An 18635-nucleotide genomic window follows, 5' to 3' on the forward strand; every position below is an offset into this window, starting at 1 on the left:
TGTTGAGGTGATAACAGATGCAGTTCTTTCTTGGCTGGCTGACAACTCCTTTCGGACCAAGGCAGCCTTACCAGAAATGAAAGCAATTTTCAATCCATCTTGTAACTTTCTCATTTAGTTTTTCCAATTATCCCTAAAGTTCTCAAAGCCTTTACACCAACTTTATATAGGGTATAAAATAAGGTTAATAAATCAATAGGCAATAAAGAAGCCAACAATTAATCTACTGCCTACTTCAACCACTGGCATTATAATTAGTTACCTATCTTAATTAATTGTCGCTAGTTCAACAGCCCCATAATTGCTTTTTAGGACGGTAGTGTTCGAACCACCACCTTGTGCGCACATCGACCATTCAAGTAACAATAACAACAATAATAACATATCCAATATAATCTCATATAGTGAGTTCTGAGGAGGATAGTGTGTATGCAAACGTTACCCCTACTCTTGTAGAGATAGAGAGGCTATTTTCAACAGACCCTCGACTCAAGGCGACCATTCAAGTAAGTATCTTCAAAATTGCTAAAGATAGGAAGTATGTATTTTTAGATTTCTGGATCTTATTGAAACACAACATGAATACATCAGATGGTATTATAAAATCTAGTCCTAGCTCTAAATCAGTAACCAAGTGCTTCAACTAGCCAGTAGCCATCTTTCTTTCATTAACCCAGATAAGAAAGATAAACTCTTAGCTTTACCACTGCTATCTCATCGCCATTCCTGAACATCACATGGAAAAAAAACATTAATTCCAGTCAGGAGAAATCCTACAGGAAAAGCAGGCAGTTAGAGAGAGAGAGAATCCATTCCTAGTGTTAACCCCCTTGTCAAGGACTTATCTGTGAGGAAGGTATTTTTAAAAAAATGATGTAAAAATTTATTATTTGTGGTCTTAAATTTTGTCACTACATCAGATGTTTGAAAAATACATAATAATACTCCACTATGTCCATTTAATTAATTTATTACACAAGCTGGATTATACAAGAATTACAAAGATCAAAGTTAATTCATTGTAGTATCTTTGTCCACCACTCTAGGGAGCTTGAATTTAGGATTTTGTTCCAAGAATGCAGGTGCTCTCTGATACACAACTGATGCTGCTCTAATCAAAATCCCAGCAGTTAGACCCCAGATCAAATATTTCTTGTTTTCCAACTCGTAGTCGAACAAATGAATCAGATACTTTTCTCCCATCCATTCTCTTTCTTCTGATCTCCTATTCTCGTCCTGAATAAGGATATTTCGCGTAAGTATCCAAGAAATGGAAGAAATGTATTCGTCACTTGTCGAAGGAAAGTACAAACCTTGAGAAACATCTCCAATGGGACATCAAAAACTGCTTCTACTTCAGCAATATTAGGAGTGGGATTGAATTCTTTTTTATTGGAGAGAATCCCAATTACAGGAATCACTCTAAGAAGATGCTGCAAAAATAACAAATGTATGAGAAATACACACGCAACCACAAAGTACAAAGGGATTGTTCCGTTGCTAGTTAAATGATTTCTCCATTATACTGACACTTATCAGGATTCAAATTTCGGGTTCACAGCTGTGTAAAAAACAAAAGGCAGCCCGGTGCACTAAGCTCTCACTATGCGCGGGGTCCGGGGAAGTACCGGACCACAAGGTTCTATTGTACGCAGTCTTACCCTGCATTTCTGCAAGAGGCTGTTTCTACGGCTCGAACCCGTGACCTCCTGGTCACATGACAACAACTTTACCAGTTACGCCAAGGCTCCCCTTCGGACTTCGGGTTCACAGCTGTTTAAATGCAAAAAATTTAGCAGCAACAAGTTTTAGACAAGACAAACTTGGTAAAAACTTGAATAAAATGGATGAGCTAACAACAAAGAAATCTGAAACCAGATCCGCCAAAGACTTCCAGGATGATGCGACAATGAGTTCAACCAAATATAAGATAACCAACTAATTCTTACATCCTAAAATGCATTATTGTCTTTGCTTAGTCGATATGGCATGCCATGTAAATAAGAGGAATTTCATTTTATTTGCCATTATTAGCAATTCTTTTTTAACCTCTATTTATTTCTTTAACATTTTCCTTTTTTTATATAGATACTGTTTCTCTTTATTTCATATGGTGGATTGATGATGGAAGGCTACTCAAATTGGAGGAAAATAAAATGGAAGGCCTTACTAGCAGATGATAGGTTTACAATCTAATCAACCAAGTGTGCAACTGTACCCTCCACTAGATCTAAAATCAGGGGCAAGTGCACAAATAGCCATTTTCAGGGATGCTATTTAGAGATTAGCCAGTACTTATTTTATCTTAAAATTTTAAACTAAAAATCTTAACTTCAGGACACTTTTGTCCTGAAAAATTGAACTGAAAAACTAAAATTCGGGACGCACTGGCTAATTCCTAAATAGCAGCCTTGTAGAGTGGCTACCTGGTGTCATTTCCACGTAAAATCATAGCATATACCATGAGTGGACATTGATTATCTCTTTTTATCTTATGATACACGTGGCTTACGCCTTTGTCTGTTTTATGGTTGGACAAAATGGTCACATCTCAACGGAGATAAAGAAAACATTAGGTGATTTCTTTCCATTTGTTTAAGCCTAGGTGGCAGAGTTACTCAGTACCTATGTTGGTGGAAGGTAACATGTAACTAGTGAAATAGCCGAGGTGCGCGCAAGCTAGGTTGTTTGTAATTTTTGATAATATCCCATAGACTGGTAAGGTAGCTTCTCAATCATGCACAGATTTAAATGAATGAAAATGTAATTAGTTATACGAGTAAAAGAATATTTTCCATTGTAAGGAAATGGTTGACATTTCAAAAGTTTACTAGAAAATGGTGTAATGCTTCGATGAAGATATCGTCAGTGATCACCTCCACTAACTCACTCCATCCTAAGACGATTAACATTTCTTATTTTCAGTTCTAATCCAACAGCAATATTCAATTTCTTTAATAGAATATTCGAAATTTTGTTATTGATACTCTTGCAAGTCTAGATTCTGAGGTTTGTAATCCTTTAAGCAGTTTCGGAATCCGTAAGTTTATCCAGTGTTCTAATTTACTCCAAAAATTGATTAATTTCACTGCTAAATGGTAAAAATGCCAACTCGCTTTGGGAGGAGAAAACAATTGTGTTCTGTTCAATGCAACACACAGCTCAAATATTTGCCGTATATTAACTAAGCCAAAAACATCAAAATCAGCACCTTAATACTCTTAACACTACAAAAACTACAAATGCGACAGAAATGCCAAAGATATGTGCAAAAGTGCACCAAAACTTAAACCAAGTATTAGTGTAACACTAGTAAAGTACGTGCAATGTTTTTCTGTTTAATGTACATTAACTGCAATGCTGCTCTTTTCAGACACTAAGAGATCCATAATTTTGACAAAACATAGGTCACAATGAATTTTAAGTTGGACATAGAAATAGTGAGCAGGCATTTTTCATTTTTTTGATAAAACATTTCAATAACTCGTTTAAAAGGCTTATCCAGATCCATGTTCAGCCAATAATGTGAAATTATCAACTTGTGACTAGTGAATTTTCTTCGTGTTTCTTTGCATTTATAATGTATCACATTTTCCATAAACCATTTTCTCTTATTTGTCTCCCTTAGCCCTCCTCCCAACCAAACAAGGACTCCTTCCCAGATAGGGATAAGAGACAAGGAGCAAGGAGAGTAAATCATTCTTACGTTGATGTATTAATATAAAGTGAACTTCTGAGATAACCAGCACTATAAAAGATTTGCAGGAGATCGTACACTACGATGGAGAAGGAAAGAACAAGCATTTAAACAGTACACAAACTTGGGGCCTAAGGCTAAATGGATTGTACACTGTCAGCAGAGCACAACTACTGCTTGGAAGAAACCCTAAATGAATTTTAATCTTGTTGAAGAAATAGTAATAAATTATGCCAGTAGGAAATATAAAGAGCTTCCAGTACTTCCCATTTTTGTTTTTTATTTTGTATGGTGTTGGTCTGACATGAATTTAAACGGGGAACATAGTCATTGAGAATTCATATTGCCAATCCCAACTTGTTTCGGACTGAGGCTTAGTTGTTCTTGAAGAAATAATTAAAGAAAAACTAAAACATCAAGTTGAGCCTTATGAAAGTGTGTTCTCCATATTAAATTCATCAACTGACTAGCACAGAAACAGAGAAGATTTTCTCAGCAGATTCACCATTACATTCCAGATACATTTCTCTGATCATTTACGCAGACAAGAAAATTTTCACTCTACTAGAAAGGGCAGCCCGGTGCACTAAGCTACTGTACGCAGCCTTACCCTGCATTTGTGCGCTCTACTAGAAAGCTCAGCTAATAATTCAGCAAGTTTATTAGGAAACAAGTTTTGTTTCAACCAATACTATGATGACATCCACCCGAAGTTTCTTTATAGGCTAGATGATAACCACATACCTTAGACAAGAATGGCTCGAGGCAAGTCACGATATTAACCAATGAAGGATCTAATCCTATCTCCTCCTTTGCTTCTCTGGTTGCAGTGTCAGCATCACTTGCATCTCCCTCTTCAGCTTTCCCTCCAGGTAATGCAACTTCACCTGCGTGAATGACTTTTTAGTTCAAATCAGCTAACCTAGCACTATATTATGCCGGAGAGAATAGTATAAATAACAGCAAATGTTAAGTTAAAATACTTTAAGCAATTTGGTAACAAGATTATAGAAAATCAATATCTTGAATAAACAGAAGTATGAATCAATTAGGCAAAATTTGCAAGCCGCAAACTATCAATCACAAGAAAGATAGTAAATTGCCTAAACATCCAAATAACAACATTTCAGCAGCAACGCATCTGTATCAAAATGGTTATCAGAAGCATCGAACCACAATCTCTAGAGAAAACAAAAAAACTATTACACAATTATGTCAACTTAGTTTTACAATCAATTTAACACGTGGAGCCAACTGGATGAAAACAAGGATATTGGATAGACTAAAAGTCTTTGTTAAAAAATGGAATATGTGCAGAACACAACTCAAAAAGCTAGCTCATGAGTTGAGGGTTACCCAAGATCATATAAAGAGACAACAACCCATTTTGTAAACCGATAAAGGACATTTAACACCTCCCGCACGACCAAGCCTAGATATCTCGATCGCAGATAACATAACATGGGGACCAATATTGGGAAACCAAGAATATGAATGGATCTGGCTCTACTACATGTTAAGTAAATGGATCTTGACCTAACTCAACCCAAAAAGCTAGCTCATGAGGCGAAGGTTGCCCCAAGACTATTTAAGGAGACAACATCTTTGTTTCCTCAACCAATGTGGGACACGTACCAATCTTGATTACCAATGGTGGACTACAATCCTCTTATAAATCCAAAAGAAAACTGGTTATATTTTAAGACTTACTATTTTATCATGCAAACCAACACAAGAATTTTCCATACGCTAGGCAATTTTACATTATAGCTGAGCAAAATTCACTGTGCTGGATAAATTCCAAACATACATCAAGTCACACTATCATCATCGACATGTAAACCGCATACCTCTTGCTGTCTTGCATGCATCAAATCACAACCATATATCAAAACAACCAACCAACTACATCTCAATCCCAACAATTATTTGGAGTCTGTCGGCCATATGAATCCTCGGCCTCTATATCCAAACCGTTCTATTCAGACTCATTTCATTCCAATACTAAAAGATATGTCCTTTGACGTAAATTATGGGTTTCTGCATATAATCTGCCCCCCCCCCCCCCAACACACACTATGATGATCAATCAACCACCATAATCCCTCCTCTCAGCTCCAGCCAAAATGTTTCAGAACAATGGCTTTGGCTAGGCATGAAGTTTAAGAAAGAAAGACTTCGAAACTTGTGGTATAGAACAAGTCACAAACATTTATATGGATATAAATCTACCTCACTAAAGGTAAAATAAGAAGTTTAAAGTTAAACTGTTTCTGAATATCCATCCATATGTGTTATTCTTTTTGGACAAACTAAAAATGAAAATGTGCCACATAAATCATCTTATTAAGTGTAAAATAAAAATTTAAATTAAATTAGTTCTGAGTATAGAAATATGCCATTCTTTTGGACAAATTAAACCGGAAGATATGCCAAATAAATCATCATGAAGTTTAAAATTAAATTATTTCTAAATATAAAAAGGTGCCATTAACTAAAAAGGAAAGTGAGCCATAAAAAATAAAACAGGATCTAAAGTTCACTGACCAGAGTGAGTAGAGAGCTTAGAAGATCTCTTAGTGAGAATAACTCTTAATTCCCCATCAGCATCCCCTTCAAAAAGACAGATCAAAACAGCAGCTCTTTTAGGTTTAAATCTTTCAGTTTGCACAGCAGAAATTGGGGTCACTGATTCTTGAAAACCCAATTGAGAAACAACTTTCCCTGCACTCTCTTCCAATTTTTTCTCCTCAAAATCAGTGTCAAATTGAGGAGGTGGGGGTTTGTAAAGACGCAATTGTTGAGCTAAGGCTAATAGTCTTTTTTGAGAAGTATTATTAAAGCTGTGGTTTGTTGAAGATGATGAATCCATGATTAATTTGCGAAGTGAATTTGGAGATTGAAATGAATAGAGGGTTAAAGAGGAAATTGATGATATGGACATTGACATGGACAATCTTCTAATTGATGATAGCATTTTTCATAGTTAAATTGGATAATAAGTTTGAATTGGGTTTATCAAAAAGTACACCATCTTTCAAAAGCTTTAAGATTTGATTTTTGTTTAGTTTTTCAGACATTTAATAGATTTGATTTTGGTTTAGTGTTTCAGAAAATTAGATTTGAACAGTCTTTTGAAAAAACAATTTAAGACAACAATGGATAAAAGTTATACCCTGTTATAAAATAAAAATCGTAAAGTAAATAAATCGAAAACAAGTATAGAGAGATGTTGATATATTATTCAATTTCAAACTGATGTACATAATGAATTGAAAACTCCTCTATTTATAGAAGAAAGGAAGCAGCCGCGAGGCTTTTCAGGAAGCAGCTGCAAGGCTTTTCTTTAGCTGCTTGTAAGCTGTCTGCATGAGTTGCTTGCAACCTGTCTATTTAATAAGAAGCTATTGCAAATCATTTCATTGAGCTGTTTGTAACCTGCCTGCATCAGCTGCTTGTAGATAAAATTCAACAGAATACTAAATGGATAATCTTCTTCAGGAAGATTATCTATAGCGGAGTAATAAATGGACATCCACAATATAATTATTTTCATAACACTCCCCCTTGGTTGTTCATTAATAGATAATGTGCCTAATAAAATCTTACTAGGAAAAAATCATGTGGGAAAAAATCCTAGTGAAGGAAAAAGAGTACACATATTTAGTAATACGCATTGCTAGCTGCCTCATTAAAAACCTTATAAGAAAAACCCTAGAGGAAAAAACCTTATTAAGGAAAAAGAGTACATCGCGTATTTTACTCCCCCTGATGAAAACCTTGTTTCAAATATTTAAGTCTCTGCATTCCAATCTTGTATACCATCTTCTCGAAAGTTGAAGTTGATAAAGATTAAGTGAATAAATCTGCCGGATTGTCACTTGAACGGATTTGTTGCACATCAATGTCACCATTTTTCTGAAAATCGTATGTGTAAAAGAATTTTAGTGAAATGTGCTTCGTTCTATCTCCTTTTATAAATCCTCCCTTCAATTGGGTTATGCATGCAGCATTGTCTTCGTATAAAACTGTGGGTCTTTTCTCACATTCCAAACCATATTTTTCTCGAATAAAATGAATTATTGATCTCAACCATACACATTCCCTACTTGCTTCATGAATAGCTATTATTTCAGCATGATTTGAAGAAGTAGCAACAATAGATTGCTTTGTGGAGCACCATTATATGATAGTACCTCCACATGTAAAAACGTAACCGGTTTGAGATCTAACTTTATGAGGATCAGATAAATAACCTGCATCTGCATAACCAACAAGATCTGCACTCTCTTTGTTAGCATAAAATAAACCCATATCAAGAGTTCCCTTTAAATATCGTAATATATGCTTAATCTCGTTCCAATATCTCTGTGTAGGAAAAGAACTATATCTTGTTAGTAAATTAACAGAAAATGCTATGTCAGGCCTTGTAGCATTAGCAAGATACATTAGTGCACCAATTGCACTAAGATAGGGTACTTCGGGACCAAGGAGTTCCTCATCCTCTTTTGAAGGTCGGAACAAATCTTTATTCACTTCAAGTGATCGAACAACCATTGGTATACTCAATGGGTGCGCTTTGTCCATATAAAAGCATTTTAAGACCCTTTCTGTATAGGCAGATTGATGGATAAAGATCCCGTCTGCTAAATGTTCAATTCGCACACCAAGATAAAGTTTTGTCTTTTCAAGATCTTTCATCTCAAATTCTTTCTTAAGATATTCACTTGCCTTTTGGAGATCTTCTGGAGTTCCAACAAGATTTATGTCATCAACATAAATAGCACGTATAACATTCTGATGTCATTTTCTTTATAAAAATACATGGACAAATAACATCATTTATGTAACCTTCTTTTAGCAAATATTCACTGAGGTGAATATATCACATGCGCCCAGATTGATTTAAATCGTACAAAGACCTTTGTAATCTGATCGAGTATACTTCTCGAGACTTTGAACTATATGCTTCAAGCATTTTAAATCCTTTAGGGATCTTCATATAGATTTAATCAAATGAGTCATATAGGTCATCACTTTCTTTATTTTCAGGTGCCTGAACTTCTTCTTGAGTTTCACTTTCTTTATTTGCTCCTATTATTTTTCAAGGATTGTTAACTTTGGAACCGATCGGTTTACTACACTTCATGCGTGCAGTAAACTTTATCCTTCAGAGACTTAATTTTAATAGGAGCATTTGCAGCTGAAATATGATATTTAATTTTGTATCAGCAAATGCTTCTGGCATTTGACTTGAATTATCTTCTAAGTGAGGATCATATTAATGATAATTCGATTCATATAGCATATTTTTGAGCTGTTTATTCCATCCCCGAAATATTAGAAAAACTAACTCATATCCCCAATCTTCTTTGGAAAACATATCTTTGTGCATTGTGGTAGAGAAATTAATCATAAATTACACATCAAAAGTTATTAGGTAGTAAAAAAATTTGGTTTCTAATCCTAAACCAATTGTGAGGGGAGGACTTATCATATTTTGTTGGTCTGATGTATACAAGTGTTGTTGTATACAATTTATAAAATCTTAGACCAACACATGAGGCTTTGTTCTCATAAGCAATAGTTTAGCCATTAATAGGAGGTATTCAATGCTAAACTAGCTTGGATATAAACCAGCATCATCAAGATAAACTATCTTGATTTCATAATCTGAAAATTATACTCTTAATTGAGAAAGGCAATTTCAAATGCCAAACTGCAGGTTGACAATAAACACACATGTAACCAACTCATATATGCATCTATAAGTGGTTCACATGATAGGTGAATGGGCCCATATTCACCTTTTATATATTCTAGAAATCGGAGATTTTAGTCCCAACTTTAGCTGGTATAATCAATTTATTATAAGAACAAGCAACACAAGAGAATTCTTGAAGAATCTTCTAGTTCTTCAGTATATGCTTATCTGAATTCTCAAATAGCTAATTTAAAAATGGCAAATGAAAACTTCAAGTTTATCATTACATGTGCTATCTCTAAGTAAACTTCTGGTTTACTATGACATAAACTTTTGCATCAGTAAACTCTGATTTACTGTGACTACTTTTGTATCAGTAAATTTCTGGTTTACAATAACTACTTTTGCCTCAGTAAAACTTCTGATTTACTGTGACTGCTTTTGAATTAGTAAACTTCTGGTTTACTATGATACATGATGTAGTATAAATTGAAGAATAGGGCGGGTAACGTCTCACATACATATTATTTTACCCCCTATGATTGTGGAAACATGAAGATTTTCAATCTTCCAATCATTTGTGGTCTCAATATGATAGCCATTTGTATTAGTAAATTTCGGGTTTACTACAACATATGTTTTGACCATAATCATATAATATGAATGACATATTGTATATAATCTCTTCGAGAGCCTTCATTTATTATCCACAATCTAATATTTATCAGACACTATTGGTGGCATGTGTCTTCTAGACAAACAGTTAGTTCTTCATGCGTTTTTGATACATTTTGTATTATTAAATATTTCTCAGACACTTCTGGTATTATGAGAGAAAATCATAATCAAATTAACAATATAAAGACAATTCTAAATTTATTAAATGACGAAAATTAAGAATTTTAATATTTTTACCACTAACTTTGTGACAAATATCTCCTTCAAGGAGAAATATCATTAACATCTGAATATTTTATATCAATACGGCAACCACATAGTCATTGTATTTTTTTAAGGAAAGATACACGAGTTGTTATTTCCTTCGGGGAACTCAATAACTAACCATAATATATTAATGTGGTTGTAGTAAAAAGCATTCTACAAGAATGCTTTTGCCTTAGAATGATACTTAATAAAAATATTTAAGATGTTTTACGTACAACAAGTACGTGTGGCAATGATCTTTATGCTACAAAAATAATATATATATCCTCTATTATTCTACCTCTTCAAGAGGTGAGTTGCGGTATTTTTTCATTCACTCCAGGGAATGAAAATATGCTTTAAAAATAACTTTAAATAGCTCATTATTTTATTTAAGCACATAAAGAAACTGCTTCAAAATATTCTCCTACTTCGGGAGAAAATTTCAATTGCGTTACTTCTTCAGGAGCAAATTTAAAATACGAAATATTGAGTATATATTCTCTCAATCATATTAACTCTTTTGGAGGTGAATTGTAATATATTTACAACAAGAGCGCGTTCATATTTATGACTTTATTAATATTATCACATTCACTTGAGGGAATAGATTAATATTTATAAAACATTCTCATCCTTCAGGAAATCGAACATAATTATCTAAACGCGCATTAATCACATCAAATTGTGATGCTTCAACCTCTTTTAAAATATTTACTACTTCAGGAGCAAATCGAGGCGTGCATGTAATATAGAGAATATTTCTCTAGCTTATCTTTAATTGTAATCATAGAAAGCCTAAATTATCACTTCTGGTAGTCATAGGCATATATCACTTCCGGTGGTTAACAAAATTTAGTTACAATAAGATATACGAAATATAACCACTTCTGGTGGTTGTATATTTCTTGCAAACTCTGCTGGAGTTTAAGTGGATCTAACAATGTTATCCACTTTGTAATCCTTTATTAAGATAATAAGGATAAAAATAAATACTAAAATAGGTACTGTATACGTAATATATAACCAAGCAAGCGATGATAAAGATATTAAAATATAAGCAAAAGGCTCAAATTAAATTACGCAAATTTGGCCACTCCATATGTAAGTGATATCTACATCACTACTGCCAAGAAGAAAAACTCACCACCTCAAGGATACAATATGCCTTATGATGCTAGGAATGAACAAGATCTAACCACGGACGTAAGAGCGCCGCCTTAAATCGGAGATGAACACTGAAATAAAAATTAAATTCGAAGTAAGTGCTCAAAATGGCAGAGTCTCGTGCTGATAACGTGTTATAAAATAAAGACTATAAAGTAAATAAACCAAAGACAAGTATAGAGAGAGGTTGATATATTATTCAATTTCAAACTGATGTACATAATGAACTGAAAACTCCTCTATTTATAGAAGAAAGGAAGCAGCTGCAAGGCTTTTCAGGAAGCAGCTGCAAGGCTTTTCTTTAGCTGCTTGTAAGCTGTCTGCATGAGCTGCTTGCAACCTGTCTGTTTAATAAGAAGCTGCTGCAAATCATTTGATTGAGCTGCTTGTAACCTACCTGCATCAGCTGCTTGTAGATAAAATTCAACAGAGTACTAAATGGATAATCTTCTTCAGGAAGATTATCTATAGCTGAGTAATAAATGGACATCCACAATATAATTATTTTCATAACATACCCCTCATATTTATTTTATTTTCCCTTAATTAATTTGACATATTAATATTTAATAAAAAAAGATAGATTTTTTTTTTGATAATAAATGTGAAATATTACCATAACAATCCAAACATTACATCCTAAAGAGCCTCTGATGTCATGGCCACCTTCTAGGAAGAGTGCCACAACCATTAGATCTCAATACAAACAATCCAACTAGTTACATAGCTTTTGAATTAGCAACTGACTGTTGCAAGCTCTCTTAGACTTATGCAATATACTTAATTTGTCTGTGATCTCTCTTCTTATTTGAGCAAATACAAAATCTATATCTATATTTTCTTTCCTAAAGATCCTTCGATTCCTTGCTTGACAAGTATAATATAGCACTGCACCCCATATTGCTACAACTATTTCCTTCTGGAACTAGCTCCACTTCTTCTTTTTAATCCATTTGATCACTTGACTTGCTGCAGTGTCCTGTATCCTGATGCCCAGCCATGTGCTCAGTTTTTCCCTAAGCTCTGAGATCCAGTTGCACTTGCCAAAGAGATGCAGTTGTGTCTCTGTCCGTGTTTGATCACATAAGCAGCATTGATATTCATCAACATGGATCATTAGTCAACTTAGTCTCTCCTTGGTTAGCAATTTATTCTGGTATGCTAACCATACTAGAAATCTTTGTTTAGGCAGCATAACAGAACACCATATTAAGTCAGCTTCCCTTACTCTGTCCATAGGTCCCAGCATCTATTGATAACTCCTAGACACTGAGTACTCTCCTGTTGTAGTTAATAGGTACTTATTATTCTGATACCATCCTGTCATTTGTAGCTTGAGAGAGTTCAATTTCTTCCAATACCAGTTGCAATCCCCTGGTGGATTATGTTCCCATATATTATATTCCCATATAGAGTCATTATCCTTCATGTAGATACTGTTGATCCACTTCACCCACATGATATCTTTTTTCCTGGCAAGTTACCATAGTAGTTTCCCTATAGAAGCAACATTCCATTTACAACATCCTTTAATGTTCAATCCCCCGTACCTATTTGGTATACACACTCTATTCGATGCTACAAGAGGAGTTATCTTCCTTGTCTCATCTGTTTTGCCCCATAAGAAATTCCTGCATTTTCTATCCACCTCTTTAACTACACTTTGTGGTAATATGAACACTGATGTCCAGAAATTATAGATGGAAAATAATTTTGCCATAATAACCTGCAATCTACCACCATATGATAAGTGTCTTGTATAGGCAGTTATTCTGCTTGTGATCTTGTCCACTAGCTGTTTGCAATCCATCTTTTTCCATTTTCTAGAGGTAAGAGGGAGACCCAAGTACCTGACTGGCAAGGTTCCCAAGGAGAAACCTGTTTGTCTGATAATGGAATATTTTGTGTTCTCATCAACACTTGCTATAAAAATGTTGGACTTCTCCTGATTTGCCTCCAATCCTGTGAGTTTGTGACTTCACTAAAATGCTGAAATGCTTCCATGACTCTAACTATAGATTTTTCAATACCTTTGCAGAAGATCATAAGATCGTCTGCAAAAGCTAGGTGTGTCAATTTGTAGTCTTACACATGGGATGAAATCTAAAGTCAGGTAGCTAACTCATCTTGCTTAGGACTCTAGAAAGGTATTCCATAACCAAAACAAATAACAATGGGGATATGAGGACCCCTTGCCTAAGTCTTTTCCTTCCTTCAAAATACCCATAACATTCCCCATTAACTCTAATTGGAACTGTGTTGTGGTTACACAAGTCATTACCAATCTAGTGAAGGAGTCTGAGAATCCAAAACCTCTTAGATCTTATGCAATAAACTCCCAATTGATCATGTCATAGGCCTTTCTTAGGTCTATTATCATTAGGCATCTAGGGAAGGTCTTTCTATTGTAATGTCTAAGCAAATCATGACATATTAGGACATTATGAATCAGGGACCTTCCTTCAACAAAAGCAGCCTGGTTCTCTGCTACTAGGCTTTTTATTACTTTCTTGAGTCTCATACATATCATTTTTGAAATGTCTTTATAAATCACATTGCAACATGCTATTAGTCTGAATTGGTTGGCATATTCTGGGACTGGAACTTTAGGAATTAGGGAGATCACTGTCGAGTTAATCTGTCTCAATAGCTTGCCATTCTCCAAAAATTCCTGGATTGCTTGGAAACATCTTTGCCTATTATGCTCCATGCTTCTCTATAGAAACCACTGCCATAACCATCAGGTCCAAGACTTTTGTTAATATCTATACTACTATATAGCTTATTTCACCTCTTTAGCTTCATAAGGTTTAATCAGTTCCAACTGTAAGAGTGTGTCCATTATTCAGAAAGCTTCCTAAGGCCTTTACTTTTCTTCTTCCCCTCCTTCCCAGCATGGTCTCATAATACTCCACCAGAACATTAGCTATATCTGTGTTATCTGTTACCACTGCCCCTGTATGATCTTTAATCTGGGTAATGGCCTGCTATAGTCATTTGTGTTTTATAATTGAATAGAAATATCTGGTGTTGTCATCACCTAGTTTGATCCAATTAGCCTTACTCCTCTGTTATAAAAATATTTCAGCAAGATAGGAAGACTTCCTAAATTGCTGGTGAATTTTCTTTTCCTGCTCTTGTAGTTCTACATCTGAAGGCTTCTCATGTAGTTTTGTCTGAGCCAGTTGCAAGGCTGCTCGATCATCTTCAACTTCCTTTAAAATGTTTCTAAAATTTTGTTGATTCAGCTTCTTTAAAGTCTTTTTCAGTAACTTCAGCTTCTTGACTACTTGGAGCATACTATAACCCTATATATCTTGTTGCCATACATATGCAACAGTCTCCTTGAATTGAGGGTTTTGAGTCCAAACATTACAGAATTTGAATGCTCTTTTAGTCTTAGATGCCCCGATAGTTTTAGCTATTTTTAGAGGATAATGATCACTTATCCCTTTCACTAGGATGTTAGCATGTACCACTGGCATAATGTCCAACCATTCCCTATTAATAAAAGCCCAGTCAATTTTTGAGAAGATTCTTTTATCCCCATGTTTGTCATTCTATGTGTATCTACAACCTCCACATGGTAATTCTATTAGTTCACAAGTATCAATACAGTCTTGGAATTGCATTACCTCTCCCATGCTAACTGGAACTCCTCCAATTCTATTATCTGCTTGCAGTACTGAGTTGAAGTCTCCCAGAATCAACCATGGTTGGTTGATCCTCACCTTAATGCTCTCCAAATGTTGTCATAGCTCTCTTCTTTCTTCCTTAGTATTAATTGCATATGCCGCTGTCTGTTGGAACTCTATTTGAGTAGTACTATCAGTTACCAAGCATGTGATACTCTGTGTTGTTCCAATTAGTTGCCTAATATGATAATAGTTTGGTCTCCATGTTAGAAACACTCTACCATTATAATGGTAATCAAGATTTGTGAGGTAGGGCCATCCTCCAAACATATTATTAGCTATTCCATCAATTTTTCTGCTTTTACTTTAGTCTCCAGTAGTCCAGCTAAGCCGATATTTTTCTTACTACAAAGGAGTTTAACCTCATTTTGCTTGTTAGGGGCATTTAGACCCCTAACATTCCAGCATAGTATATTATCCATTCCCATGTGGAATAAGGACATTGCCTCCCCCATGTTGAACTTGACTACCTTGTTGTGATCTGCTAGTGTCAGCATTGCCTCTCCCTTGTTGAAACTGACTACCTTGTTGTGTGTTGCTGGTACCAACATCTCTTAACACATTGAAGGTGTTATGAGTAGTTTGTATCTGTTTCGTGTGGATTATATGTGATTTCCTAGTATTAATAGGTGTCACCCATCCTGTTGCACTAGATCCTTTCCTTCCTTCATTTGTTTCATGTGCTTTCTTGGTTAAAACATCTTGTGATGTGCCTGTGTCCTTTCTTCTTGTGACTTTAGTGTTCCTTTCATAATGTGATTGACCTCCAGTTGTCTAGTTTTCTGTCCATCATTTGTGCTATTTACAGTAGCTCATGGTACTTCCTTATGTTGTTTAGGAGGAGATGTTTGCTTCTTTCTTCTACATTCCTCTTCAGAGTGGCCATACTTTTGGCAATGCTTGCATAAAATAGGCTTCCAATCATATTGTATTCTCTGCTCCACAAGGACCCCTTTCTCATTTTTAAAAACCACCTTTTCTAGTAGTGGAGAGTCTACATCAACCTCAATGAGGAGTCTTGCAAAATTCATACCAATCTTTCTTTCAGTGTTCTTATCAGCCATCAAAGGCTTTCCTAGCATGCTTCCTATTTTGCTGAGTCCTTTAGGGCCCCAGTATTTAAAGTCAAAACCTGGTAGTTTCACCCAAATTGGGACTGTGTACAACTGTTTCCTTATAAATTCCATGTCTTTGTGCCATGCCTTTACAATGAAATGCTTGTTGTCGAAATAGTAGATTCCTCCTTGAAGCACCTTATCCTTACCATTAGCAGTGTCAAACCTCACCAGCACAATACCATTCTTCAACATAGAGACTTTATTTATACCATGTTTCCCCCATTGCCTTTATATATAGTTGTTGAGTACATTGAAATAGGGGTGCCCCCAGTAAATAGCACACAATGGCATTTTGCCAATATTCAATCTCAGACGAGATGTCTTCTAGTTTCATCTCACAAAGTACAGTTTCCCCAATCTTACTTCGATTCACATATTCCAGCTTGAAACCGGCATTTGCTATTCTGGTGATATCAAAGTTTTCCCAGATCGATGATTTAGCCCTAATTTCAGTTTTAGCTTCTACCTCATCAGTCCATGATTTCCTACTAGTTGATTTTAGCAGTTTTCTAGTTATTGAATTTGACACCTGTATCCCCTCCTCCCATTCCTGGACAACAGTTTTTGATTTAGTTACGTTCACTGTTCCATTTATTGCCGCCATTACTGTTCCATTGACTTCCTCTGTGATTGCTTTATCAATTTCCGTTTGAGATGGAAATTCATCACTGCATGGTTCCGGTACACACTTCCCCTGCTTCTCCTCTCCTTGAACTTGCCCAATTTCCATTCCTCTTGTCGCCATTTTTGGGTGTGACATAGTGCTGCAAATCTCTGTTGTTACTTGATTTCCTTGCTTCTGTGTCTTTGCTGATACTTGCTTATTGGTTTCTCGAGCTTCAATCACATTCTGCGTAGGAATCCAAGTCCTCTTCCCCATGGATGCGCACGTTAGGCTAACATGCGCTGAGAGAGAAACATAGTCGGTGGAGAAGGTTTTTGTTAAAGGATAGATTTTTTAAATTTATAATCTTAAATATTATAGTGTAAAATTTATGTGGTATTATTTGACTTGACATAGTGTTTAAAAAAAATAAAGACTTTTAAAATTTATAGTCTAAAATAAGCCTTAGATATTTGTGTCACTAAATATTATCTCATTAAGATTAAACTAATAAGTTTATTATTCATATTGTTGGTGCATGATATAGAAGGAAGAATTGATTAAGAATTGATTAAGTGAAATTGAATGGAGAATTATGAAGAACTTTGCAACATAGAAGGGAATGGATGTTAGAGGTGTTAGCAATCTGTATTCAAAACCAGAAAATCAGAAGACGTTAGTTTAAGAAAATAAAAACAGAAAATGCCGAGCCCACAAGTTTCTTTGTGTGTCCTTAAGGAATTTAATTCCCTCACAATTGCTCAAGGTTTCGGATTAATTTCTCGCATGATAGAACGAAATAATTATTCTGTGATAGCGGCACTTCAAATCACAGAAATTTGGCGAACTCAAATGTTGGAGCAAATCACACAAAATGCTTACGTTTTTGCTTTGAAAAATAATGCAGAATGCAGAAGATAGAGGGCAGAGATTTTCAGATTTCGGTGGTGAAAAATGAGGCTGAGCCTCTCTATTTATAGCAAACAGAGTTGAGTCCCAACAGGTGCAAAGGTGCCTGTTCGTTTGAGGAGGTATATATTCGACAGAATTTCTGTTAAACGGAATGGTTGGTCGCGAATTTCCGCGCAAAAATATTAGGAAAGAAAATATTAAATGACGGAAATGGAAAATAAATTTGGTCCAAAAAATTATCAATCAATCATATCAATTGACCAAAGCCAAAGCCAAAGCCGAGCCTAGTCGAGCCTAGCCGAGCGAGCGACGACGACGACGACGACGATGCGAGACTTGCTCTCTTCTCAACTCTTTAAGAGCTAGAAGAAGTGTTTCTATATATGAGCACAAGAAGTTTCCTCTTCCTATTCAATAAGGGACAAAGTTCCTTTGTAAAAGGGACTAATTCAAAATTTCATTTCCCTCTATTTCTTTTTCTACCATTTTTCATTCACACCTCATTTTGTTTTAATTTAAAAACCCAACAATCCCCCTCATGAATAGGGAATGGCTATCCGGAAAAACATGCATGAAAAAATGGTGTGATTTGCAAGTAAGCATCTGGATAAGTAGGTTTCTCTTTGAACTTTCCGTAGTGAACTTATGTCGGATATACTCGATCAATCGGTAGATTTGATATCTTTGAATCGTCGAACTTTGGTGTATACCTAGACAGCCATACGTCATACAATCAACCCTTAACCGTCTTTGGTTCTCATTATTGTGTTCATTTCAGCCATGAACACCGCCTGGTTTATAAGTGCATAGAGAA

General features: G+C 35.3%; 1 protein-coding gene across 1 annotated transcript; it reads right to left on the bottom strand.

The window, feature by feature from the left end:
- Positions 1-859: 859 nt before the first annotated feature.
- On the bottom strand, positions 860-6766 carry LOC107783893 (nudix hydrolase 15, mitochondrial). Its single transcript, XM_016604919.2, has 4 exons — positions 6245-6766; positions 4442-4584; positions 1314-1433; positions 860-1236 (listed from the first exon to the last, which is right to left on the bottom strand). The coding sequence occupies exons 1-4, from the start codon at positions 6672-6674 to the stop codon at positions 1012-1014; spliced, it is 918 nt and encodes a 305-aa protein (XP_016460405.1). The 5' UTR covers positions 6675-6766; the 3' UTR covers positions 860-1011.
- Positions 6767-18635: the final 11869 nt, after the last annotated feature.

The sequence above is a fragment of the Nicotiana tabacum genome, chromosome 23 (genome assembly GCF_000715075.1).
Source record: "Nicotiana tabacum cultivar K326 chromosome 23, ASM71507v2, whole genome shotgun sequence".
Classification (NCBI taxonomy): Eukaryota; Viridiplantae; Streptophyta; class Magnoliopsida; order Solanales; family Solanaceae; genus Nicotiana; species Nicotiana tabacum.

What these genes read in the sequence shown, in the direction of transcription:
- LOC107783893 (XM_016604919.2), bottom strand. Translation starts at nt 6,674, where the DNA reads ATGCTATCATCAATTAGAAGATTGTCCATGTCAATGTCCATATCATCA. An exon ending in TCGAGCCATTCTTGTCTAAG is followed by an intron (nt 1,434 to 4,441) that starts GTATGTGGTTAT and finishes TTATTTTTGCAG; the next exon opens with CATCTTCTTAGAGTGATTCC. An exon ending in CATTGGAGATGTTTCTCAAG is followed by an intron (nt 1,237 to 1,313) that starts GTTTGTACTTTC and finishes ATCCTTATTCAG; the next exon opens with GACGAGAATAGGAGATCAGA.